The following is a 27920-nucleotide window of genomic DNA, read 5'->3' as shown; positions in this document are numbered from 1 at the left end:
GACCTCGGAAGGATGAAAGGCTGAGTTGGCTTTGGCGGGATTCGAACCTGCGACCTGCAGGTCACACTCAGATCGCAGGAGCATGCGCTCAACCCGCTGAGCTATCCTACCAGCTTATTGAGATTGAATGCAGCCTTTTTCAAAGCCAGAAAACAATATAACCAATACTGATACCCCAATAGAAGTTCAACCATGCCTAAGATACAAGTGTGCAAGCAGTACCTGTATCCACGAGAGTGGCACCATGACTTCTGGGTAATTATTTTGGCTAACAGTTGGCAGAGAGATGAAGGCAAAGTTGGGGCAGGGAAACAATGCTGCTTATAAAGATTATTTGAAGTTGACACAACCTAGATTGCCAAAGGCTGAAAGAGAAAGGGAGAAGCGGGGTCATAAAGGCAAACTTGGGTTGTTGTGGCAGACAGACAAGCGGGGCAAAAAGGCTGAGATATTCAGAGGAAGAGTGCCTTGCCTATTTGAATGTGTTGAAGTACCTTAAAGTGAATCTTGTCAGAGCATGTCTTGAGTCACTAAGTACTGAAGCAGTAGATGTAGTTGTCAGTAGATGCAAGACTTCAATAGTACATGTGAAATGGAATACTATGAGGCAAAGGAGTGTGTCCTCATGGTAAACTCTAGTAGAAGTGAAGTTGTTGAAGGAGAAGCAGCAGCACTGTGAAGTCATCCTGACACCCTATGGTGAATCCTAATCTTGTGAATAGAGACATAATAACTTTTAACCAATACTTGTGTTTCACTAACATCTATGGAAGTTACATTTCTTTTGCTCTGTGTCAAGTCTTCTTGGATAACTGGAAGTGGTGACAAAGCATTGTTACGCTCACCTGATTCCCACGGGGGCGTCGATCTGGACTGGCCCGCTGTTGCTTCCACCAGAGTAACACGTAGAGCCGAGATGACAGACTGGACAGACCCACTTAGCTTCGTTTGTTGGACTCGTACGAATATCTTTCTGCAATGGAGAAAGGGAATTAACCTCCCATAATCTGATCGTTAACCCGCCTTCCCACTCCCCTTGTCTGCCCACAGAACACTCCTGAAGTTCCCTCTAAATCTCACCTGAAGATTTGGAAAGATGAGCTCTCCATCCTGCGTCGAGCGCAGGGGCGCGTAGACGACCAGTTACTTCACTGGCGTGGAGGAATTGGTGAGTGATTCCTTGCAGGTTGCTGATTTAAATCACCAGAAGAGTTCCAAGTGGCAATTGGTAAGATCCTGGTAAGTCTATTGTGGTTCTCCCCTTTGGGGCTGGGGTACAGCGATGATGCAGAATTAACTGCGCCGACCCGAAATGAGGTGAGTACCCCCCTGTGGTAAATCAGGTAAGTCTTTGGGGGTAGGTTGTATTCTCCTTGTTTTTTCCCTTTAGGGGCCGGGGTGCGGCGGTGATGCGGAATTGACTGCGCCGACCCGAGATGAGGTGCGTACCCCCCTGTGGTAAATCAGGTAAGTCTTTGGGGGTGGTTTGTATTGCCCTTGCTCACCTATCTGTTCGTGTCTCCCCCAGGTGTTGAAGAATGGCCTGGAGATGCTGGATTCGTGATGGAGTAAAGGAATGCAGCCCCGGTTGGTGAGTTCAGCGCGGCTCTGCGAGGTGCGTGGCAATGCACCTGAGAAGACTGCTCTCTTCTAGATCGACGATGTGCTGGATCAAGGATTCAGGGAAGGGTTTTGTTCTGACCTCTTCTCCTTTTCTTGTTCCAGGTGTTCCAGGGCTGAAGCGGGCGTGGCTGAAGACTGGAGCTGCTGAAGACACGGTGAGCGTTACGCTGCAGCAAGCAGAATAACGCGAAGCACGTGTGGCTGTCCGGGTGTGGCTTAAATAGCCTAGGAAGAAGTCCCAGGTAAGTATTCTTCCACAGCCACACCCGAGAGGAAAGGAGTCCCTGAGGTAAAGTAGTCCCTTTAAGCCTCATTTGGCTTGTGGCTTCGTGCAGCATGGTCTGCATCAGGTAGGTATGCAGCATGGTCTGCAACAGGTAAGATTTCTGTAATGAGCCTGGCGCCCATGGCGCCAGGACTGACTTTATTCTTATGAGCCTGGCGCCATAGGCGCCAGGACTGTAGCCAAAGAGCCCCTAACTGGGGTTTTTGGGCATGCTTCAAGTGGCATGATGCCTACTTCCGGGGTTGCTGGGCCTGGTCTGGCTTTACGGGGGCAGGCATTGTGACAAGCATTGTGGCTGGGAATAACATTTATGCTATTTTGAGGAAGTGGAAAGTCTATTTCACCAAGAAGAAGAGCCTTGTTGCTGTTGGAACTCTGGTTAACAAAACTTTACCTTGACATTGAAACCTCAAGAACTGAATTGGGACTGTACTACCTATGTGGATTTCCTTATTTCTTTTGATACATATTGGAGCTGAATTTACCTTGAATCCTAGGGAGTTCACCCATGCTACTAAAATGTTATCAAGAAACTGACTATAATTATCTGAACTGTCATATATTCTCTTTGTGTATTTGATGTTTAAGTTTGTTGTTTCCCTTCAGTTTTATTAGGAAGGGAAATCCTCATCAGAGTAGGGATAGTGAGGCATTTTAAATCATTCATACTGTAATAAAATGCCATGTTTTGAACAATCATCAAAACGTTGTCCGCCTCGCATTGCTGACCCCTCACACGCCCGTAAACGCTCATTGACCGATGATTCAGATACCCCGAAACAGGCCGTCGAAACGTACGTCCAAACACAAACATGGGGAAAAACATGCCAAACCAACACCACAGGCACCTACATAGCCATCTAGGTCCCCTGTCACTACATCAGTAACCTCCTCCACATATACGACAGCTACTGATACTTTATCCAAGTCCCTGCAGGGTAAAAGATCTGTAGATCCAGAGGAATTTTTATTTCCTCTTCTTGAAGCCCCTAGAACAGGTACTTGGACAAAAGAAAAGTTTGAGAAGGCTATGGATAGTGTGTCTGAATTTGTGTACCTTACGGAGAAGTACCCAATTAAACAGAAATCACTTTTCATAGATGAGCATAAGCTACCTACCACAAGTTCAAGAAGTCATCACTCTCCACCACATGTCTCTGAAAACAACTCAAATATTTTTCAAGACAGTCGGGATCATCTATACTTTATCCCAAAGGGGATGATGCTCAAAATATTTTGCCTGGGGCTGCTGATCAGGGGACTTGGCCAGCAACTCCCACTCATGATACCGATGAGTCAGATGATGTTTTTGGCGATGATAACCCTCTAGAGCAGCCTAGAGACTTCTCTCCCCTCGATGATCAACTCCTCTACAATAATTTACTGAAAAGGGCAGCAGGGCATTTTCAGATACAAACTCAGGAAACTGTCTCTGATCCCGACTTTGTAGAGGACATCCTAAAAGAGAAAAGGGCTGTTGGATGAGGCTTTGGAAACAGCAAAGCAGGAACATAACACTTAGTCCAATTTCTAATAAGCCATTTGTCCAATGTTGAATTTTCAACACCAGTTGTTCCTTTTGGAAACAATCCTTCTTCAGACCCACTCAGTCAGGGTTTTCATCAGGGTTCTCTTGCTGGTACACATCCCCAGGGTACACAATCCACCTACCAAACCTCACAACCGCAAGGTTTTAGACGAGGCAAGAGTAGAGGTATGAGTGCAGCTTCTTGATGCTCCACTGACAGCAAGTGACTTTCACATCAAGTTTCCCTCCCATGTATCTCCAGTAGGGGGTCGAATATCATCTTTCACCCACACATGGGACGAAATAACCACTGACCAGTGGGTACTGACTACTGCTGCAAACTGATACTCAAATCGAATTTCTACTAAAACCATGTTACCATCCGTCAAAGAACAGAAGGATGTCACAAGAACATAAACTAATCCTGCAAGCAGGACATTACCCTAGAAAGGAGCCATATAACTTGTCCCCTTTCTAGAGGTAAATGAGGGTAATTATTCAGTGTACTTCATTGTACCCAAAAAGAACTTAACCATGTGCCCTGCATTAGATCTGTGTCCTGCAAGCAAGTATGTCGAGTCACAAACATTCAGGATGACTACATCGCATGAGGTAATCCCTCTACTCAAACAGGCGGGTTACATGGCAACACTAGACATGAAAGAGGCATACTTTCGTATTTCAATGTTTCAAGCTCAAAGTTCTCAAGTGTTCCTCAGTTTGAACCTTATCAGTTCAAAGTGCTTGCATTCGGCATAGCCTCAGCACCCAAAGAGTTCTAGCAGTGGTGACGGCTCACCTTTGCAGAATATCCATTCCAGTTTATACTTATCTAGACAACCGACTAATAACAGGAGACACACCTCAAGCATGTCTCAAAAACATTTAAAGATTCCATCAACCTACTGTTCCATTTGTGGCTCTCAATCAACGAGAAAAAATCTAGTCTTGTGCCCAATCAAGTAAAACAATTTCTTGGAGCGTTGATTCGGACAGAAGCCAATCTTGTCTTCCCTTCCAACGAGAGGCTCCAAAACATGCTATTCCAAATTCCACAATACATAGCCGGTCGTCAGATAACTGCACGCAAAGAAATGCGCCTGCTCAGAATGATGGCTTCCTGCATTTACCTGGTACCTCATGCCCGCCTGCACATGCGTCTGATGCAAGAGTGGCTCACAAGAAAAGGAAATGTTCTCAAGCAAGTGGGCAGTGGGACGAACTAGTGGTTGTCTCGCAGTCTCTAGTTCTGTCTCTGCAGTGGTGGTCATGGAAAACCCTTCTCAAGGGGAAATCATGCAACACACCAGCAATAGAGGCCACTCTTACCCCAGGCGCTTTCCTCTCAGGGTGGGGAGCACATTATCACGATCATACAGCGCACAGAGTGTGGACTCGCACACTAGCAAACAAACACATCACATCACAAGCACATCAACCTTTTGGAGCCTCTAGCAGCGTTCAAACCTCTCAAAGCCTTTCGAGACCAGTTACAAGGCAAGGCCATTCTAGTCCTAACAGACAGCACTACATCCATGTTTTATATAAACAAACAAGGCGGGACACACTCTCCAGGTCTGTCTGAACTAGCCCAGAACATATAGAACGGGGCGCTCTGACACATGTTCTTCCTGTCCCAACATGCTCCAGGGGAACAGTTGTCTAGTAGATGTCCTCCGCAGAAACATTCAACTTTCTGTAGAACATGAATGGCAGTTGCACGCTGAAATTTTACACATCTTCACAAAATGGGGTCATCCACATATCGACCTCTTCGCAATACTGGAGAACATGCAATGCCCAGACATCGCCTTCAGGTATCCCCAAACAGGATCCAAGGGAAACACCCTGTGGATGAATTGGTCAGGGAAATCTGCCTATGCTTCCCGCCCGACTCCTCAACCGGATAACCCACAAAATGCACCAGGAACAAGTCAAACCTATCCTGATGGCTCCAATGTGGGCCGTCAGACATGGTTCTCACACCTAGAGAGTGGCTTTGTCCTTCAGTCAAAATTCCATGCCCGTTCGACATGCTGACCCAAGATCAGTGATCAACACTGCATTAATGTCCTCAGACTCTGAACGTAGCAGCTTGCCTACTGAATTCTTAGAGGTGGGGCATTTCAAACTGCCTCAAAGATGAATGGACATTCTTAAGGAGGCACTTAAACCTAACACTAGACACTGCTATTTCAATAAATGGAAACACTTTATTTGGTGTAGATCACTTGGCATCAATCCTATTGACTGCGCACCCTCTCACATTGTTCTATACCTACTTTACCTTTTGGATTCAGGGCTAGTCTTTAATTCACTAAGAGTGCATGTAGCTGCTTTTTCTGCTTACACCTTCTCTTAAAACAATGTCTTTGTGGAAAAAATCCCTGTCATTAAAGCCTTTATGTGGAAGGGGTCAAACGATTGCCCCCTCCAATTTCAAATCTAGCTCCCGGATGGGACTTCAATGCAGTCCTTACTAAACATATGGGCCCTCCTTTTGAGCCAATGAATAAAACCAGTCTTAAGTGTTTCGTTTATAAGACTTCTTTTCTTGTGGCCATTACATCCATAAGGATGGTGATTGAATTGCAGGCACTCTAAGGTCAAGATCCATTTGTAACCATTCACAAGGACAAAGTGGATTTACTCATACATCCACCCTTCTCTCCTAAATTCATCTCCAAGTTCCATGTCAATCAGTCCATAGAACCTCGGCTTTCTTTCAAAACCCTACAAATCCAGCAGAGAGTATCCTCCATACATTAGATGTCAAAAGAGCTCTAACGTATTACCTAAATAAAACTAAACCACCATGGAAAACAGACCAATTCTCCTAGCCACTGGAAGAGAATCCTGTCACGATTTCAAAATGGTTTGTGAAATCCATCCAATTGTCATTCTCTTTAAAAGATAACTTTACCCTTTACGCCCATGGCACATTCTACCTGAGGCACAGGGGCTACTTTAGCTTTCGTTGCAAATGCACCTTTAGATGCCATTTGCAAAGCAGCTACCTGGAGTTTTATTTCACACCTTTACGCAGCATTACTGCTTAGATGCACATTCTAAGAGTGATTCAAAGCTGGGTCAGGCGGTGCTAAGACATCTCTTTGCCGCTGTAGAGAGGAGAGCATGGATGCCGCGGTGAAACCTAATCATTGCTGTTTCACCTTCTTGTTTGGAGAATCTTAGGTGGTTGGTTTGAAATTCCAGGGTGTGTCCATGCTGGATTAAGGATAGTACCCATTTGTCTGTGGTGATCTTGGACCGCTGCTGGTTGCCCCTGTAGGACTGGCATTTGGCGGTGGGATGTTAAAAGGTACACACCTTCTAACATCCCACTGCCATCTCATGGTACTTCTCGCTAGTCTATGCACAGCATGTGATTCTAAGCAGATCCACAAGCCTCAGAAAACATACATTATTTACTCTTATGTCTGTCCTCTTTCCTCCATAGTGCATGGGCGACCCTTCCTAGAACGGGAGACGATCTCTTTCACCAGAAAAAACCACTAGCGCCACACCTCGGTCCCCTTTTCTGTGTCGACGGGAAGTGGGCGATTTCACCACCGCTCCTGGGTTTGGCTTCAGCCATGTAATACCACGTGCTCTTTCCAGGATTCTTCTTCTGTCTTTTTGTCATTCAGGTACTCGGTCCTCCGGCGTCATGCTCCTCCCTGGCACATGTCGACTTCGGGGGGCTTCAGCAGGTGTCCAGCCTGCAAGGGCCTCTTCCCTATGTCCGACCCCCACTCTCTTTGCCTCTGTTGCCTTGGCCCAGACCACGGCTGGGAAGGTTGTACCACGTGTGATACACTGACTCCACGCGCACTGAAGAACAGGCTAGCTAGGTGGAGGGAGTTCTTCGAAAGGTCGCCTCCAGAGGACTTGAACTTCGTTAAACAGAGATCGAGGCCCAAGGACGTGTACCAAGGCTAGTCCAGCTACTGGCCTCACAGCCGAGGGGGTCATCGAATCCTTCTAGAATCAGTGCTGAGGAAACGCAAGTTCTTTTACCGGGTGTACACCCGAGGGGCAATGCCATAGTATTGGCTCAATGTCCGAGGGGGCGCCTGCACGCAGCACTAGTGGTGACAATGCAGAGGGAAATACCCCTTCCAGGCCTAGACCTGAGGTGTCGGGTAGGCCTCATGCTCCACCACCCAAGAGTCTTGGAGGAGGCCGGGACCAGGGAGCCATGCATCACGACTTTGGCACGCAGCTCGACAAAATGGCCACCGTGCCAGACAACATGGCCGCTTGTTCGATGCCACTCCTAGGAGCAGAACAGGCGGGTGAACGAGTTTCAAGGTGGCACTGGTTTCAACCAGGTACGTGGCCTACAGTTTATCTATCGGCAGCGCAGGGCAGGTTTCCCCTGCAACCTAGACAGAGTGCGCTGCGGCCCCCGCACCCCCCAACCACTCCATCAAATCACCTGCCACTGCCCCTGAAGACCGGTTCGTCGAAAAGGTTCCTGGTGCTGATGCAAACCCCCAGATGCCGGCCATCCTGCGGGATGCTGCTAGGGACTTGCTCTCTCTGGTCACTCCACTGGCGCCCATAGTCCTTCCTCCCATGGCTCTGGTGCCACAGGCCCCAGCGCAGCCCCCACTGCCCCTGCCGGCTCCTTCGATTCCGGCTCGCCTGCCTCCCACAGTACAGGGGGGTTCCACACCAGCCTTCGAAGCAGCCTCCGGCTTCCGGTCTCCACACTGCAGCCCACAGCGCCCAGCACTCCTCCACCTGCTCTGGACCAGCCGGACACTCTGGTGGACACAGACGAGGAGGAGGACCCTGACACGCCGTCGTCACCAAAGGCCTTCACGACCGGCTTGCAGGTTTGCCAGATTATCTGGGCCTTCCTCAACCTGAGGTCGAGCAGCCCGCGGAGGGGGGGTGTCTTAGCAGAAGTCCTCACCCTAAAACCCCCTACCAAAATGGGTATCCCGATGCAGAAAGACGTTGTTGCCTTGGCCAAGAAGGGGTGGCTCAAGCCACACTCTGCCCTACCTGTCAATCGGCACCTCAATGCAAAGTATGGACAGATGGAGGGGGATCCTCTCTTGCTGTTGGCGCACCCTCAACCGCACTCTTCAGTGATTGCTGCGCCATCACTTTACTCTAAGCCTCAGTCTCGTCCTCGGTGCTGCTATGCAAGGAGGAGAAGATCTTGGAGGCGTACAGGAAGAAGCTGTACTCCAACGCATCGCTGCACCTGCGTCAATCCAACGCGGATGCCATGCTGGCAGCTGCTAACCAAAGGCTTTGGCAGGAAATAACAGACTTCCTTACAGAACTTCCAGTGCAGAGCCAGGCACCTTTCTCTTCACTCGGACCTCACTTGGTGGTCCAGGGACTGCAACCTGCGGATGGGCAAGCCCTTCTAGCAGCCGTCTCCGCAGATCACCATCACTACAGACTCCTCCCTAGAGGGCTGGGAAGCCGCACTGGACGGCCACAGCGTCCATGGAGTCTGGACCCTGCAGGAGTAACACATCAACTGGCTGGAACTCTGGAGCATCTGGCTAGCTTTCAGAGCCTTCCTTCCGCTCCTTGGGCCAAGTCTGTCCTTTTCCAGACTGATATGTACTATGTCAACAAGCAGGGTGGTACCAGGTCCCCTCTGCTGTGCACCATAGCGGTCAGCATGTGGGAATGGGCCCTGGAAAACATCTACCTCTCAGGCATCCAACTCCCATGGGAGGCCAACTTGGAAGCGGACATGCTCAGCAGACTGGGAGCGGACAATTACGAATGGCAATTGAACGACCAGGTGCTGATGGAGGTCTTCAGCAGATGGGGGCACCCTTAGGTGGATCTGTTTGCCTCCTGGAAGAACAGGAAGTGTCATCAGTTCGCATTTTGGCAGGGGCTGGGCCCCGGCTCCCTGGGTGACGTATTAGATTCGGTGGGAAGGCATGACAGTTTTTGCCTTTCCTCCCACACCGCTGGTCGACAGGGTAAAGATAAAGGAAGCTTGTCACCTCAGAGTTGTTCTGATAGCTCTGTGGTGGCCGGCGAGACCATGGTTCTCTGAACTACTGAGGCTCACGGACAGACCACCCATTCAACTTCCGCTGGGTCTAGCCCATCTCTTGTCCCAGCAGGGGGGCAGGGTCATCCACCCTGCTCCACAGAAGTTAACCCTTGCAGCGTGGTTCCTGAGCAGGTCATCGTCAGGCACCCGAGCCTCTTGCATCCTAATTTAGAGATCTTCCTGTGCACCAGGAGCAAGGCTACCAGGAGCCAGTACAGGAGTAAATGGACTAGATTCTGTCAATCGGCAGACTCTAAGGAGATCACCCCCCCTTATGTGCAAACTGGATGACATACTCTCCTTCTCGGCACACCTCGCGCACTCAGGCGTACAGGTGGGACACATGTTGCACCTATCTGGCAGCCATAGGGACCTACAGAAATTCAGAGGAGGAAGTCTTCTCGTCTTCCAACCCGATGGTCAAGAAGCATCTGGCAGACTTGTCCAGGCTCTACCCGCCATCAAGAGGCCACACCCTGTGTGGGACCTCAATGTGGTGTTGGGCGTCTTGGCGCACAAACCCTTCGAGCCAATGGCATCCGCGGACATCAGGCTGGTCACCATTAAGACAGCTTTGTTAGTGCGACTCACCTCTGCTTGCACAGTCAGCAAGATCCAGGCTCTGTTTGCTGCAGAACCCTATACCACTTTCCAAGGGATAAGCTGGTCCTGCAGACTCACCCTGTGTTCTTACCTAAGGTACCCTCCACGTTCCACTTCTCCAGCATGGGCTCTGGCATGGATTCACATGCTCATGAATATTCCCCGTCGTCAGGCTGGGAATCCTCGGTGAAGAAAAAATCAGTATCAGTTTCGTTTCTGATCTGTCTTTTGTAGTAGCAACCAATCACTGATCTCTGCGTCATACTGACCACAGCCAATGACTGCCCTCTACCTAAGCCCCGCCTCTGGCAGCCATCTTAAGATTTTTACCGCACGTTCAAGTGTTGGGATCCTCGTGCTATTGCTCTCGAGCGTTAGTGCTATTTTTTCACGTTTTTTCTCAAAAACTTCTATTTTTCGGTCAAAAGAGCCTCAAGGTCCACCGTTTCTTCATCCGATCAACGGGGACCCGTGTCGGATTCGTCTACGCCCCTCAAGGGTGAAGATTTCGTCGAGCCACGCTTTTGGAGGACTCCAGAGGTTTCTCAGGCCCATCTCGGACATGGCCCAGGAGAAGGGAAGCTCGACGCCCGGAAAGCTGTTCAGGGTCTGCCCTGGATGCCAGCTTCAGAATGTCTTTGAGGACGAACACTCCCTTTGTCTTTACTGCCTACATGAGGACAAGACGCACGTGGAGAAGGACTGTGCGTTTTGCGGCAATATGTCGGAGCGGACCATGAAGGACCGCCATCAACGTCTCGCCAACTGGCTGGAAGGGAAGAGCCCGTCAGGCGAGAAGAAGAAGTCCGAGCGGTCTTCTAAGACCTTTGAGGACGCCCCGGCGACGGGGGTCCAACACAAGGCCAAGCACCGCAAGTCCGCTGGCAGCGGGAGCGCCGAACGGTCGGGTTGTATGGGCGCCAGGCAGGGCGCATCCTCCCCGGCGCCATCAACCACGAGCCAATGCTCTGGTTCGGGTAAGAGGAAGGCCGAGCACCCGGCGAAGCTCCTGGAGAGACCCCGGTCGAGCTCGAAGGCCCCATCGGAAAGGGAGCGAGGCAGTGGCCCTCCCCCCAAGGAGAAGGCGATGAGCGCACCTAAGGTGGTGAAAGCCTTAATCCATCCGGTCAAGGCCTCTATCGAGACAGTCGCGGCGGCCCTGGCTCAGCCTGTGGAGGCTACACCAGTGGTGGCGACCTCGGGGCTCAGAGTCTCCCTGCCACCGCGGAGGGAGTCTTCTTTTATGCCCATCAACAGGACCCCTGTGAAACCTCCGACGGAGAAGAAAAAGGGGGGGCAGGAGGACGTCGTGGATTCGGCCTCAACCTCTGAGGAAGAGCTGATCGAAGTCTTAAGCCACGGCGTTGGCGTGGAAGAAGACCAGCCCGTCGGGAGGGACCCCGACGTAGGAGACGACGATAACGTCGAGGGTGCCGACAGGGCCCCTGACCGCCCATCGGACTCCCCTCAACCAGTGCCGCAAGACAACTCGGCGGCCATTTTGTTGGCTATACAGTCCTTATGCTCGGAGATAAGGACGAGACTGCCGTTACCACCAGCGGAGGAACCGCTCCCGACGGGGGACCCGGAGCCAGGCCCTTCTGGGAGCCCTCCCCCTAAGAGAAGAAGGATTCATCCTCCACCTCCTTTTCAGCCATCGCGCCCTGTTCAGCCCTCCTCCCCGTCCACGACTCGTGGGGATGATACGGGGATTGGCACGGCCGCGACGGGTACAGACGACGGGTACAGACGACGAGGTTTACGACGAGGATCTGCCGTCGTCACCTCCCACCCGGGCGCTTCCCCGCCCGACGAGATTGGATCGTTTCACTCCATGATCGCCAGGGCATCCAAGCTTTTCCGGAAGAGAAGAAGGAAGGTTTCCTTTATCAACGGCGCGAGGCCAAGAGGAAGACGGTCCTCTCTGTGCCTCTACTGGACGATATTTGTGATGAGGGCCTCGCCCTCCTCAAGAACCCATCCACGACGCCGGCTAGAAGGGATCGGTACGAGAAGAAGTACTGGGTCCCGGACGCGGCCCCCTTGTGCCTTCGGGCACAGCCGACCCCGGACTCGGTCGTCTCCGCGGCAGCCAGGAAGAAAGCGGGGATGGGAGGGGGCACGGCCTCTACGTCGACCCCCCCGCCGGACGGCGAGGGAAAGAAGTTAGATACGATGGGACGCAGAGTCATCTCGTCTGCAGCGACGACGATTAAGGCGGCCAACGCCTTGGCTATCGTAGCCCGCTACGACAGGGAGTTGTGGTACAAACTGGCCCCCCTGCTGGACTTCCTACCGGACGACAAGAGGGCGGAAGCCCTAAAGATCTTGCAGGAAGGAGAGGTGGCGTCGGACCACGCCATTACAATTGCGACGGACATCGCTGACACTGGATTTCGCCAGTTGGGCAACGGCGTGTGCCTTAGGCGGCGTGGATGGCTCAAGGCTACTGACTTCCGTCAGGACGTGCAGACCAGAGTCTTGGACATGCCGTTCGACGGAAACAACCTGTTTGGGAAAACAGTGGACGATTCCCTTCAAGCCATCATGGCAGACACGGAGACGGCCCGGGCTCTTGGGGTTCTCCAGCAACGGCGGCCGCCCTTTCGGAGCGGCAGAGGCAAACTGGGTGCCTCCAAAGGTTCCGGCGGTGGATTTTCCACCTACCGTCAAGCGGCCCGTTCGTCGTCGCAGGAAGCTTACAGGGGACGAGGCAAGTCAGGCGGACCCTGCCGTAGTCGCCAAGGAGGACAAGGTGGCAAAGCCTTGTCGAAGCAGGACTGAACCGGCTGTGGGGTTGGGCCCCCACCGAAGCACCCCGGTGGGAGGCCGGCTGGCGAGCTTCGTCAGCGTGTGGGAGTCCATCTCCACCGACCATTGGCTGCTGGACGCCCTAGCTCAGGGTCATGCGCTCAAGTTTCTAAAGAGGTGCCCGCGCGTCCCCCCTGTAGCCAGGAAAGAACATCACGTCCCTCAACTTCTCTTGGAGGTAAAGGCGATGCTCAAGAAGGGCGCCATCGAGCTCGTCCGAAAGAGGCTTCGGGGCTCCAGAGTTTACTCAAGATACTTCCTCGTGAAGAAGAAGACTGGAGGATGGCGTCCCATCCTGGACCTACGACGACTGAACAAATTCATCAAGGCACAGAAGTTCCGGATGGTCACCCTCCAACACGTCCTGGGTCAGCTGGAGGAGGGCGATTTCCTGTCATAGTTGGATTTGGAGGATGCCTACTTCCATATTCCCATCCTTAACGGACACCGAAAGTTTCTCAGATTTGTGGTCCAAGGGCGTCACTACCAGTTCAGAGCCCTTCCCTTCGGACCCAGGGTGTTCACCAAGTGCCTCGCACCGGTGGCGGCGCAGCTGCGCCGAGAGGGGATCCACGTCTACCCCTACCTGGACGACTGGCTCATCCGAGCGAAGACGAAGGAACTCGCCATGGAGCACACGGCAAGGACCGTCCAACTTCTCACGGACCTGGGATTCTCCATAAACTACGCCAAGTCCCACCTGGTGCCCGCACAAGACGCACTGTTTCTGGGAGCGAAGCTCGGCACAGTGTCGCTTCTGGCCTCTCCGTCGGAGGAAAGGACGAGGGCCATCTTGGGCAAGGTGCAGCGGATGCTGGTTGCGGACGCGGCCAGAGTGAGGTCCATCAAGTCCCTCCTTCGGAATGATGTCTTCTTGCATTTACCTCATCCGCCTGTGCAGGCTCCGGATGCGCCCGTTGCAGGAGTTCCTGGACGCGCGCTGGATCCAGACGACGGGCAGCTTCGAGGAGAGGATCACACTCGACGAGAGTTTCCGACGAGCGATTCGGTGGTGGGGCACCCGCGCGCATCTGACGGCGGGCATGGACTTCCAGACCCCCGGCCACCAGGAGACAGTGACCACGGATGCCTCCCTGGAAGGGTGGGGAGCGCACACCGAAAATCTGCACGTGAGAGGCCTTTGGCTCCCGACGGAGAAGTCCCTCCATATCAACGTCCTGGAGCTCCGTGCAGTGTTTTGGGCCCTCAGGTCCTTTCTTCCGTCCCTCAAGGGCAAGGTGGTGAGGATCTTCACAGACAACACCACCACCATGTTCTACATCGGGAAACAGGGCGGAACCAGGTCCCCAGCCCTGTCCATGGAGGCGCAGGATCTGTGGCATTGGGCCGTCGCCCAAGGGATGTTTCTGGTGCCGTTTCATCTGGCAGGGATAAAAAACACCATCGCCGTCTCACTCAGCAGGGAGCTGCGCTCGTGCCACGAGTGGGAACTACGACAGGATCCGCCTCTTCCGAAGGTGGGGCACACCCCAGATCGATCTGTTCGCGACGGCGACGAACTCCAAGTGCCGGAGGTTCGCCAGCAGGTTTCCCCAGCTGAGGAGCATGGGCAATGCTTTCTCGTTCCCCTGGGAGGGCCTGTTTCTATACGCGTTCCCTCCATTGCCATTGCTGATCCGGCTCATCAACCAGCTCAAGAGGTCACGGTGCAGGATGATCCTCATCGCACCTGCGTGGCCGAGGCAGATATGGTTCCCGGGCCTTCTGGACTTGTCAGCGTCCCAGTCAATCAAGCTGCCAGTGGACGCTGTTCTTCTCTCCAGGGAAGGAGGCGCCATCCTCCATCACGACCCGAAGTCGCTGAGCTTGCAGGCCTGGCTCCTGCAGCGTTAGAGTTTGGAGGATACGACATACCGGCCGACTGCAGAGAGGTTCTTGCAAAGGCCAGGGCGTCCTCAACTCTTAAATGCTACGGACACAAATGGAAGAGGTTCTCTGTCTGGTGCCACGCACAGAAGATTAACCCTCTACGGATTACGGCTCCCCAAGTACTGCCGTACCTACTGACGCTGGCCAAAGCTGGACTGGCGCACGCGTCCATCAAGATTCATCTTGCTGCGATCTCCCGATACACCAGAACCACGGGGCGGACGTCTTTGTGGTCTCATCGTCTGGTGAAAGAGTTCATGAAGGGACTGTTCAGATCGTTCCCGCCGGTGAAGGCTCCGGCCCTGGCGTGGGAGCTCAACGTGGTGCTGACCAAGCTCATGGGACCTCCGTTCGAGCCTCTGCACTCGGCTCAGTTGAAGTTCTTGTCGTGGAAAACAGCGTTTCTTGTGGCCATCACCTCCGCACGACGAGTGGGAGAGATCCAGGCCCTTTCCTGCAAGGCCCCGTACTTGACTTTTCACGACACGAGGGTAGTGCTCAGGACGCACCCCTCCTTCATGCCCAAGGTGCCGTCGGACTTCCACCTCAACGAACCCTTGGTGTTGCCTGTTTTCTTCCCGTCGCCTTCGTCGCCGGCTGAAAGGACTTTGTGGCTAGAGCGCTGAAGTTCTACGTGGACCGCACAAAGTGTTTTCGGAAGACGCCACAACTCTTTGTGAACTTTGGACCTGTCAATCAGGGGAAGGCTCTCTCGAAGGCTTCCATTTCCAGATGGCTCTACGGCTGTATCATGTACTGTCATCGGTTGGCAAACCGACCGCTGCCTGGTCGTCCGAGAGCCCATTCCACCAGAGCGATCGCAGCTACCACGGCGTTCCTATCTTGTGTGCCCTTGCTGTACATCTGCAGGGCTGCTACGTGGAGGTCGACGCACACCTTCACGAAATTCTACTGCGTCGATCGGGACTCCAGGGAGGAGTCCGGGGTCGGCCAAGCAGTGCTGCGCAACCTGTTCGCCTAAGGTGAGCCTGGTGAGGAGGTAAGATTTGCTTAATGTTGAGTTTGATGTAATGCTTAATGTTGCGCCTTTGCCACCTCCCGTGGTTGTGCATGTGTGTACTGCTATGTATTCTTTATTCATGAGCATGTGAATCCATGCCAGACCCCATGCTGGAGAAGGAACAAGTTACTTACCTGTAACTGTTGTTCTCCAGCATGGGTCTGGCATGGATTCACATGCGAACCCTCCCGCCTACCCCTCTGCGGCTCTTCACTTGGTCATACTGCCACTTCACGTGCTACCAAATCTGAAGATGGCTGCCAGAGGCGGGGCTTAGGTAGAGTGCAGTCATTGGCTGTCGTCAGTATGACGCAGAGATCAGTGATTGGTTGCTACTACGAAAGACAGATCAGAAACGAAACTGATACTGATTTTTTCTTTACCGGGAATTCCCAGCCTGACGGGGAATATTCATGAGCATGTGAATCCATGCCAGACCCATGCTGGAGAACAACAGTTACAGGTTAGTAACTTGTTCCTTCTTCGCTGACCCCAAGGACGAGGCTCAGAGAGTCTTGCACTGTCTGGATGTCAGGCGCACTCTGAAATTCTATCTGGACAGGACCAAGGCCTTCCGCAAGTCGGACACACTTTATCAGCTTTTGGGGGCTCCAGAACCGGCTAGCAATCATCCAAGGCTTCTATTGCACGGTGGATAGTTGCAGCCATCAAGGAGGCCTATGAGGGGCAGCACAAGCTGCTGCCAGCTAACATGCATGCTCACGCTGTCAGAGCAAAGGCCACAACCATTGCATTCCACAACAGGTTCCGTGGCAAGTCGTAAGCAGGTTGGCCACCTGGGCCACCCCTTCGGCTTTCTGTAAGCATTACTGTTTGTTTGCTGGCTCCTAGTCAGACGTGGCCTTGGGACATGCGGTTCTAAGGAACTTATTTGCTTAATGAAGGGTCTCCTCACCACCCTGGGGCTACACTCAGTTGCAATTGACCATGCAGTATGGAGGAAAGGGGACGTGACCGAAGAGTAGTCCCCTTTCCTCCATACGTACCACCAACCCCTCCCCCCCTAATGATACTGGTGTCATTAGGCAATGTTAAATATTGTCAATGGGGACTGAGGTGTGGCGCCGCAGGATATATTTTTGGTTTTTGAGGTGAACGGTGGCAGGTAGGTTCTTTTGGTTCGGTCTGTTAGGAAAGAAGTAAGTAACTTTAGTGCAGCTTCCTGTATTTCACATTTTATCTATCTCTTTATTAGTGTTCCATGGCTGATTGTGTCAAATGCCGCTGAAAGGTCCAGTAGTATGAGGGTCGATTGGGCATCGTCTGTGTTTATTTTCCGGCAGACAGGCAGGATGTGGGAGCATGGAGGGTTAACAAGGAAGACAGATGGAGTGCACGCTAGTGCACAACTGTGGTCTGAAAGCCTAACAAAAGTACAGTTAAACTTACTTTCAAGAGGTCAGAGACCAAGATGCGGCTTTACCTGTGAGCCAGAAGCTAAATTAGTCTCTGTGCAGGTTGCAGGTCTAAGGACCTCGATTGATGCCAACGCAGGAAGGAGGCCCAATCGCAGGGAAGGGGGTGGTGGGCGTGAGGCTTGAACAGGGAGGGGTTTTCAAGGAAGAGCGAGTGTGCATGCTAGTGCACAACGCTGGTCTGGAACCTTAACAAAAGGACATGATATTAATTTTGGGTGAGAAGCGAGGATGTGTATTACTACAAAGGGGGGTTTCTATTGACAGAGCTTGTAGTTCACTAACCCTTCTGATTGGTGTAATGGCTATTAGGAAGGCCAATTTTATGTAAGGTGTTTAAAGCTGGCTTTGTGCATAGACTTTAAGGGGGCCGCCATGAACCTTGCAAGTACGACATTTAGGTCCCAGCCAGGAGTCGGATTAGAGATTGGGGGCACAATTATTTTCACACCCTCCATGAAAGCTTTAACTACGGGCACCTTCCACCACAAAATCTTACTCTGGGACATGGTGTAACCGGAGAGGGCATCTAGGTGTACTTTGAGTGAGTTCAAGACTAATCCTGAGTGAAGTAGGTAGTTGACTATGTTGGGCGTTGAACAGTCTGTTGGATTAAGAGACTGTGTACTGCACCAAAACACAAACCTTTCCATTTGTTAAAATAGCAGCGCCTTGTGTTAAATTTGCATGCCTTCTTGAGTATTTCTATGCACCTCTGGTCTAGGTGGCCAAATTCTATGACCTCAGGAGACAAGCTGCTGAGTTCAGCTTCTGTGGGCTTGGGTGCAACATTGTCCCCTGATCCCGGGTCAACAGGTTGTCTGTGCAGGGTAGTTTCATGGGAGGGCACAGAGACCTAATTTGCAGGTGTGAGAACCAGGCCTGGCGGGCCTACATTCGAGCTATTGGGATCGTTGTTACTTGTTCCCGGTGTAGCTTGTGGACTATTTTGTTGAGAAGAGGTGTCGGGGAGAGTGGGTGGGGTGTATGCAAATTTCCCTGACCAGTTCATCAGAAGTGCAGTCACCTTGGATCCTTTCTGGGGAAACCTGGATGGGTAATCTTGGCATTGTGTGTTTTCCAGGGTGGCGAAAAGGTCTCTGAGAACCCCCAGTTTGAGAAGCCGTTGTTTAGCACGTCTTTGTTTAGTCGTCATTCGTTCTCCGAGGGTAGCATTGTACTCCTGCTTAGTACATCTTCCAGAGAATTGAGTTCCCCTGCAATATGTTGAGCCACTAGGAACCTATTGTGATGCAGTGCGCACAGCCAGATGTTCTGGCCCTAGTTTGGAAAGCCCTGGAGAATGTGTTCTACCTGTTTGTTTATATAAAACTTGGGTGTGGTACTGTCCGTAAGGACTAGGACTGTTTTGTGTGCTTGCTGAGTCTTGGAGTGCTCTGCGTTGTGGTATATGTTCTGAAGTGCATATTTGACAGTTTTTAATCCTGATTGAATACTAAATAAATGTGTATATACATGTTTAGGGTAAGTGTGGTGTATTTTACAGTGCGTGTCTTGGATTAATTCTACTTTTTCCACCAGCCGATCTCCTCCTAAAAGTGCAAACATGACTTGCCTGTAACATACTAAATGAGTGAGTTTTGGTCTAATTTGGTGGACAGCCTGTTTTCCCATTTAGATGGGTCTCTTCACACCCCCTCAACTGATGGATTCTGAAGAAGTATCCCTAACGCGGTTTGAGATGTCCTTTTATGTTCTTTTTTTATTTTTCGACATAAATGGTTGTTATACAGTGCTGTGCCATTGCAGGGGTGTTACTTCATTGTCTCGCCTGTTTGTGCTGTTTAGCAATAAAGAGATGCATTACGAAAATCCTACATTATTGACAAATTTAAGGCAACAAAGGAATGGAATTGTTGAAATGTACAGCCCCACTCTAATCTCCTTGAGCACTTGCCTTAAATATCTACAAAAATCCCTTCAGTCTCATGGATAATTTAATTATGGGTCTCACGGGTGTGCCAGAGACCTGTCTAGTTCTGCCCAATATGTTGCAGGGTGTTGGTTGGGGCAATAATTGCCACTTTGCCTTTGAAAGCTCGAAGCATGATCACTGAACACGGAAAGGACACTCCAGATGAACTGCAATAAGCATACAGCAGGATCCTGGTGTGCAAACTATTTCACTCTAGTTTTTAAAAGTTTTTTTTTTTAGGAGAACTCAATCTTGTTTATTGCTCATGTGTTTTAAAGGGGGTGTTTTAAAAAATTCAAGCGTGTATAGGAGTTATTTTTTGTAATGCTTATATGATGATGTGTGTTGTCATGAACAAATGTATTGTGTATTTATATAATATGCTCTAAATTGTTTGAAAGGTTTTAATAAAACAAATAATAGAAAAATCTCTAGCTAGGAGTCTTGCAGAGGCGCATTTTAAAACCTCCCTAGCAGGCCTGAGAAAGAAATGGGACATCGAGGTAGCATAGTAAATCAGCTTATTTTGTAAGCAAAGATTAGAAAACAAGCTCGCCTAGCAAAATATTGTGAGGGACTGTTGGGCCTTCGTATTGGAAGAGTAGCGTACGTTTCCCTGAAGCATGATTTGTATTCCAATCCTCTTCACTCAAGTGCACCAATGGGAAGCAGTGGCTGCTGTGAAGTCAGTAGCGATCAATGTACAGTGGCACAAAATAATATTGATTTAAAAATATACTTTCGGCGATCATGTGGTTTACACTGTCAGTGGTTTAAATTCACTGCAGCCCATGTTTGCTACTCTTCCTACTTGTATTTATTTTTTATTTATTGTAAGCATCATCTCTATCACTCCTTAGGAGAGCAGTTCTCACTACACTGGCCCTATGCTGTCTCAAAAGCTTTTGCTCGCTTCACCTTTGTAAATAGCTGCCAATCCAATAAAATGCAACACTTCCTACAAAGCACACAGTCCTCTCTTTACAGATCCATTACTACCCCTTTCTGCATGTAACGAATCTTCCAGTTGTTTTCAGGGATACATGACAGTGAGATCTGCGTGCATATATATTTCTCATCTGTCCCCGCAGCGTTACTTACTGTTGTGCTCTACAAAGCGTTGCTAGCTATTCCAGTGCAAATATGAAGGTGCTGAGCTGCAAACATGTTGCTTGTATGGATCTTACATTTGTCGTCTGTCAGCCATTCTGTTGCTTAAAGTGATATTACCAATATCCTTGCTCTTATTCTGTCCCCTTAGGTTCTCCAGTTCCGACAGCTGTATTCCAAAGTTATTAACGATAAACACGATGATGTGATGGCCAAGTTTGGGGCAATCCTTGCACAGGGCATTCTGGATGCAGGTAAACACTTGTTGGGATGGTGTTGCTGAGTCAAACAGACAACACAAGGTGCAAAAGTATGCAGTTTTTATGCAGGATCGCCCAAAAGTAGAGACAGGAGCAGCCAAACTGGTCATCAACCTTACTGAATTAAATGAGGCTTTGTTTTCCATTTTAGAACGTGAAATGTCTTGTTAACTGTAATCTACTCTGTATCCAGAATGCAGTGCTGTAGTTCTAGGAGCAGAATGAGAAGAACATTATGATAACATCTGTAGGGCAAGGGGAGGCAGCATGCAGGGTGTGGACGAGTATTGACCTGCCGTTTATGGGCAGCCTCCCCCAAAACAACCTGCAACATCATGCATCATGTGACCCAGGAGTTCTGTGTTTTTAGGTAAATGTTCTTGTGTTGGGATCATTTTCCTTTGGCGTTGGCAATGTTCAGTAACACTTTTGGTTGGGGCTGGAAGGCTTTAAGAAGACTTCCAGGGGAAGTTCCGACACACAAGGGGATAGCTCGGACATACATTGGCCCAGGGAAGAAGCTGACTCTGGTAACCAATGAAAGCAGAGGGATTCTTCTAGGCAGAGAGTGGAGGGGAGGGAGTAATAAAAAGCCACCAGACTCACTTTATACTGGGAGGTGTTTGGGTGAAGTCGGCATAGCTGGGAGGAGACCAAGTGAGCAGAGATGAGGGTGCAGCTGGTGGAGTAGGAAGGAGACTTTTTGCGTATTTGGGGCGAGTTGAAGGTTAGGTGTTGTGGCTGAACGAGTGGTTCCAATTTGCATATGAGAGAGTGATTGAAGGTATTTTAGGAAGGATTGGGGTTGCGAGTAGCTGTGAGGGAGAGAGGAGTTGGAGAGAGAAAGGGTGTGAGAAAGAAGAAATTGAGGCAGGGGGTAGAAGCTGAGTAGTGTTGGGGGCCGTTGCATTTGGAGGGAAGCAGCTAGGGTCAGAAGGGAGCTGGAGGGAAGTGACTGGAGAAGTGGGAGATGAGAACTGAAGATGGCTTGTAGTGAGAGTGGAGAGATTAGGAGAGTGGAGATAAGAGCAATGGACAGGAGAATGGCAGCAACGAGAAATGGAGATGGAGGGTGAGGGACGAGCAGAGACGGCGAAGTACAGGGGAGGGTGAGGGGGAGAGTCAGAGAAACGGACACAGGGAGAGTGAGACAGGAGGGCAGTGGGACAGGGAGTGTCTAGCGGCAGGGTGTCAAACGGGGAGAGAGGCGGGGCAGCAGGGAGAGAGGCGAGGCAGGGAGAAGGGAGGGGGAGAAGGGAGGCGGGTCAGGGAAAAGGGCAAGGAGAGGGAGGCGGGCCAAGGAAAAGGGCAAGGAAAGGGAGGCGGGACAGGGAAAGAAGGAGGCGGGACAGGGAGAGCGTGAGAGAGAGAGACACACCTACATGAAGTGATGAAAAGGTTGAGAGACAGTTGTTTGGAGGTAAAGGGCCCTAGAGCAGATTACCGCACTAGATCACCTAGAAATTCTGAGAGATACTGTACATCCCATCCCCAAGACTTCAGCTTTTAGGCCCTCTCTAGGTTAGGGCTAGACCAAATGGTAGGAGAACCCTGGCTCTAGTGAATTGACACATTATTACAACATGTTGCAGTAGAGAGTCTACGCTGGGGAGTTGAGACCCCTCAAAGTTTCAGGGAGAGATGTTTAGGGAATCCAACTTGTACTTCAAGCCCCAAAGTGCCTGTTTTATGCTTTTATTATAATAAAAACTGAAAACGTACTGCACTTTTGACTCATTCAGCACCTTGTCACTTGCAAAACACAAACAATGTGCCAGCGAACGTTGGCCTGTCGCGACTATAGTCCAATGTGATTGAGCCCTATCCATAAGGTTGGTCTGTACACTGCTAATGCCGATGGGGCCTGGCCCATCACTCCCATTCATTTTTGTGATAGATTAACCTCCAGTTGAGTGGATCTGAATTCCCCCTCAGCCCCTTCCCATTAGGCAGTTTTAATAAAGTTCACATGTGGTAGGATGGTGAGCTTCTTGTGATGGGACGGTCAGCTTCTTGTGATGGGACGCCCAGCAGATGATCTTCATGATACTGGCTCATTGGAATTCGACGCATGTTTCGGTTCAGCAATGTTTGTAACACTGCAGACTTCTCACCATTTCTCTGTCTCATTGAGCAGACTTCCCATAGCGGGAAAGAATCACTGTGGGGTGAAACCGGGCGTTGAGGAAAAGATGCACAGCAAAATGGTCCAGGTCCTAGGGAATTGAGGAATTGCAGCCACGGACGGTCGCAGCTCTTCAAGGGACAGCTCAAAATGCAGGTGTTCTCGGGACTGGGCAGGCCCACCAGTCGAAGGGAGGGCGTAGTCTGGTTTGGGTCTTCCCTGTCGATCAGAAGAGAGGGCTCGAGCTGCAGCGGTCATTCAGTAGGCTCTGGCGGTCACTGGAATTGGCTGCTGGCGTCCTCCTTTTGATTCTTGTTCCCATTGGTCAAGACTGCCTTTTGATCCAGGACCCTCACTTTTTATGCAGGAAAACCGTTGGGATTCACCAATCACCATTCAAGCCTTCATGCAAATCTGGGGGCTGGTGTTTACAAAAAGACAGCCAGTCTCCCAGTTAGATACTGGATCCAGGCACACACACTGCAGGACAAATACCAGAGGCATTTTGGTCACCTCTCCCACTTACTGTCCTTTCAGGCACGCAGAAAGCCTTGGAGGGCTTTCGCAAGGAAGCCTGCCAAAGACAAAATACCTAGTAGGACCTCCCCCACCCAAGTAGAAGTCATCAAGAGTTGGCAACAACAAAAAAAAGACCGCACCATTTTAGGTCAGTGGTGACCCATGTGTCCTTTACCGCAGCTGCGATTCCACACAATAAGTCAGAGGATAAAAGTATCCCCCTATCCTTCATAATATTAGTTATTACCAGGAAAAGAAAAAGGGCAGCTGAAATAGCTCCCCGCAACACTGCATAAAAAGTGCTGTGTGCTGCAATAATAAATTGCAGATCCCTTTAAAAATTGGAGTAAAGCATAACTCCTGAAAGGGTTGAAAAAGGTTCCCAAAGGCAAAGTAAAAGACTGGGTGAGTGTGGAAAAAGGTTCCCACTCACTCAGGAGAACTGATTTTAAAAAAGGAGACTAGCAGAAAGTGCCTGGGGACTGAGAATTATATCCAAAAAGGAAATTCTACCTAACACTTCCCATGATGTGAAGTATGGATTTTTCATGAAAAAGATCTGCTGGACCATGGACATTCATGGTCATTATCAATTGTAATTATGGCACCAGCATTTTAAAAGACTCTTCATTATTAAAGGGAACTTACCTGTGTTACAAGTCTTATTGTGATAAGCTCTTTGTGAGGCCACTAATGCTTGGAGTGGGTAGCTGTACTGGATGGTAACAGCCCATTGGCAGTGTGTGAGGGCAGCAGAACATTACCAGTTAGTACACCCCATCCACTCGGGCATTATTGCTATTGGCACCCACAAAAAGCAGCAGCTACCTAATGGCAATATTTTACTTTTTAGAAAAAAATGGCTGTGAGTAAATGATCATTTAGAAAGGAAAACAAAGGCTCAATCCAAGATACCCAACCAGGGAAAAAGAGACAAAACAGACAAATATCTTTACACAGGCTGGATTGGAGAAGCAGAGATACCGTGGAGTAAGTTAAACATGCCCCGTTGTGAGAAAATCATGTGGTGGAGGATGAGTGGGTGAAATGTTTTGATGGCCAGTTGCAGCCTAGGGTATTGCAGCACTTTTCTGGGGAGAACCACGCACAGAACTCTGGCTTTTACTGTTGGATAAAGTTTGCATTCTACACTTAATGAAGCTGGGTACTAATGTATCCTAAATATCCCATTGCCATCCCAAGAGTTCTCCAGCATGGGGTCTGGCATGGATTCACATGCTCATGAATATTCCCCGTCGTCAGGCTGGGAATCCTCGGTAAAGAAAAAACCAGTATCAGTTTCGTTTCTGATCTGTCTTTCGTAGTAATAACCAATCACTGGTCTCTGCGTCAAACTGACCACAGCCAATGACTGCCCTCTACCTAAGCACCGCCTCTGGCAGCCATCTTCAGATTTTTACCGCACGTTCATGTGTTGGGATCCTCGTGCTATTGCTCTCGAGCGTTAGTGCTATTTTTCGCGCTTTTTCACAAAAAACTTCGATTCTTTCGGTCAAAAGAGCCTCAAGCTCCACCGATCCTACATCCGATCAACGGGGACCCGTGTCGGATTTATCTGTGCCCCTCAAGGGTGAAGATTTCGTCGAGCTACACTTCGGAGGACTCCAGAAGAGATGGCCCAGGAGAAGGGAAGCTCGACGCCCGGAAAGCTGTTCAGGGTCTGCCCTGGATGCCAGCTGCAGAACGTCTTTAAGGAGGACGAACACTCTTTCTGCCTTTACTGCCTTCATGAGGACAAGACGCACGTGGAGAAGGACTGTGCGTTTTGCGGCAACATGTCGGAACGGACCATGAAGGACCGCCATCAACGTCTCGCCAACTGGCTGGAGGGTAAGAGCCCGTCTGGCGAGAAGAAGAAATCCGAGCGGTCTTCTAAGACCTTTGAGGGCGCCCTGGCGACGGGGGCCCAACATAAGGCCAAGCACCGCGAGTCCGCTGGCACCGGGAGCGCCGAACGGTCGGGCTCTACGGGCGCCAGGCAGGGCGCACCCTCCCCGGCACCATCAACCACGAGCCAACGCTCTGGGTCGGGTAAGAGGAAGGCCGAGCACCCGGCGAAGCTCCTGGAGAGGCCCCGGTCGAGCTCTAAGGCAGAGGAGGAGCGTGGCAGTGCCCCCTCCCTCAAGGATAAGGCGGTGAGCGCACCTAAGGTGGTGAAGGCCTTGATCCATCCGACCAAGCCCTCTATCGAAACGGTCGCGGCGGCCCTGGCTCAGCCTGTGGTGGCTGCACCAATGGTGGCAACCTCAGGGCCCAGAATCTCCCTGCCTCCTCGGAGGGAGTCTTCTTTTGTGCCCATCGATAGGACCCCCGTGAAACCCTCCGTGGGGAAGAAGGGGGGGCAGGGCGTCGTCGTAGATTCGGCCTCAACCTCAGAAGAGGAGCTGATCGAGGTCTTAAGCCACGGCCTAGGCGTGGAAGAAGGCCAGCCCGTCGGAATGGACCCCGACGCAGGTGACGACGACGACATCGTCGAGGATACCGACGGGGCCCCTGCTCGCCCGTCGGACTCCCCTCTGCCAGCGCCGCAAGACAACTCGGCGGCCATTTTGTTGGCCATACAGTCCTTATGCTCCGAGATAAGGACGAGGCTACCGTTACCGACGGAGGAACCTCTCCCGTCGGGGGATCCAGAACCAGGACCTTCTGGTGTTCCCCCTACCAAGAAAAGAAGGATCCATCCACCACCTCCTTTTCAACCGTCGCGCCCCGTCCAGCCCTCCTCCCCGTCCACCCGAGGGGATGATACGGGGACTGACACGGCAGCGACGGGTACGGACGACGAGGCATACGCCGAGGATTTTCCGTCGTCGCCTCCCACCAGGGCTTCTCCGCCCGACGAGATCGGATCTTTCCACTCCATGATCTCCAGGGCTTCCGAGCTTTTCCAACTCTGCCCTGAGGAGAAGAAAAAGGAAGGCTTCCTTTATCAGCGGCGCGAGGCCAAGAGGAAGACGGTCCTCGCAGTGCCTCTGTTGGACGACATTTGGGATGAGGGCCTTTCCCTCCTCAAGAACCCTTCCACGACGCCAGCTAGAAGAGACCGGTACGAGAAAAAGTACCGGGTCCCGGACACGGCCCCCCTATGCCTCCGGGCGCAGCCTACCCCGGATTCCGTCGTCTCCGCGGCAGCCAGGAAGAAAGCGGGGGGGGGTGCGGCCTCCACATCGACTTCCCCGCCGGACGGCGAGGGAAAGAAATTGGATGCTATGGGACGTAGAGTCATCTCGTCGGCAGCGACGACGATTAAAGCGGCCAACGCCTTGGCTATCGTGGCCCGCTACGACAGGGAGCTCTGGTACAAGATAGCTCCCCTGCTGGATTTTCTGCCGGACGACAAGAGGGCGGAGGCCCTGGAGATCCTGCAGGAAGGTGAGGTGGCCTCGGACCACGCCATCACCGTGGCGACGGACATCGCCGACACTGGGTTCCGCCAGCTGGGCAACGGCGTTTGCCTTAGACGTCGTGGATGGCTCAAAGCTACGGACTTCCGGCAGGACGTACAGACCAGAGTCCTGGACATGCCCTTCGACGGGAACAACCTGTTTGGGAAGACAGTGGACGATTCCCTTCAGGCCATCAAGGCGGATACTGAGACGGCCCGGGCCCTTGGAGTCCTGCAGCAACGACGGACGCCCTTTCGGAGCGGCGGAGGCAAGGGCGCCTCCAAAGGTTCCGGCGGCGGTTTCGCTTCCTACCGTCAAGCGGCCCGCTCGTCGTCGCAAGAGGCCTACAGAGGACGAGGCAAGTCTAGCGGACCCCGCCGTCGTCGCCAAGGAGGTCAAGGCGGCAAGGCCGCGTCCAAGCAGGATTGAACCGGCCGTGGGGTCGGGCCCCCACCGAAGCACCCCGGTGGGAGGCCGGCTGGCGGGCTTCGTCAGCGTGTGGGAGTCCATCTCCACCGACCGTTGGGTGCTGGACGCCCTGGCCCGGGGCCACGCGCTCGAGTTTCAAAGAAGGTGCCCGCGCGTCCCCCCCGTGGCCAGGAAAGAACTTCACGTCCCTCAACTTCTCCTGGAGGTAAAGGCGATGCTCAGAAAGGGCGCCATCGAACTCGTCCCAGAGAGGCTTCGGGGCTCCGGAGTCTACTCGAGATACTTCCTCGTGAAGAAGAAGACGGGAGGATGGCGCCCCATCCTAGACCTGCGACGTCTGAACAAGTTCATCAAGGCGCAGAAGTTCCGGATGGTCACCCTCCAGCACGTCCTGGGTCAGCTGGAGGAAGGAGACTTCCTATCGTCGTTGGATTTGGAGGATGCCTACTTCCACATTCCCATCCTAAAGGGGCACCGAAAATTCCTCAGATTCGTGGTCCAAGGGCGTCATTACCAGTTCAAAGCCCTTCCCTTCGGATTACGGTCGGCACCCAGGGTATTCACCAAGTGCCTCGCACCGGTGGCGGCGCAGCTGCGCCGCGAGGGGATTCACGTCTACCCCTACCTGGACGACTGGCTCATCCGCGCCAAGACGAGGGAGCTCGCCGTGGTCCACACGGCAAGGACCGTCCAACTCCTCACGGACCTGGGATTCTCCGTGAACTACGCCAAATCCCACCTGGTGCCCGCGCAAGTCGCACTGTTTCTGGGAGCGAGGCTCGACACAGTGTCCCTTCTGGCCTCCCCGTCGGAGGAGAGGACCAGGACCATCTTGGGCAAGGTGCAACGGATGTTGGTGGCCGACGCGGCCAAAGTGAGGTCCATCAAGTCCC

The 27920-nt window shown here is 51.7% G+C and overlaps 1 protein-coding gene across 1 annotated transcript in view; it reads left to right on the top strand.

The window, feature by feature from the left end:
* PSMD1 (proteasome 26S subunit, non-ATPase 1) overlaps positions 1 to 27920 on the top strand; it is a 1063364-nt gene that overhangs the window by 839228 nt on the left and 196216 nt on the right. Inside the window, exon 19 of the mRNA XM_069617568.1 lies at positions 20439 to 20541. Coding sequence (XP_069473669.1) covers positions 20439 to 20541 — 103 coding nt within the window. The remainder of the gene's footprint in view (positions 1 to 20438; positions 20542 to 27920) is intronic.

Source organism: Ambystoma mexicanum, chromosome 10 (genome assembly GCF_040938575.1).
Source record: "Ambystoma mexicanum isolate Mex_15411 chromosome 10, UKY_AmexF1_1, whole genome shotgun sequence".
Lineage (NCBI taxonomy): Eukaryota > Metazoa > Chordata > Amphibia > Caudata > Ambystomatidae > Ambystoma > Ambystoma mexicanum.
Note: the sequence above shows the minus strand (reverse complement) of the source record. Positions and strands in the feature narration are given on the sequence as shown.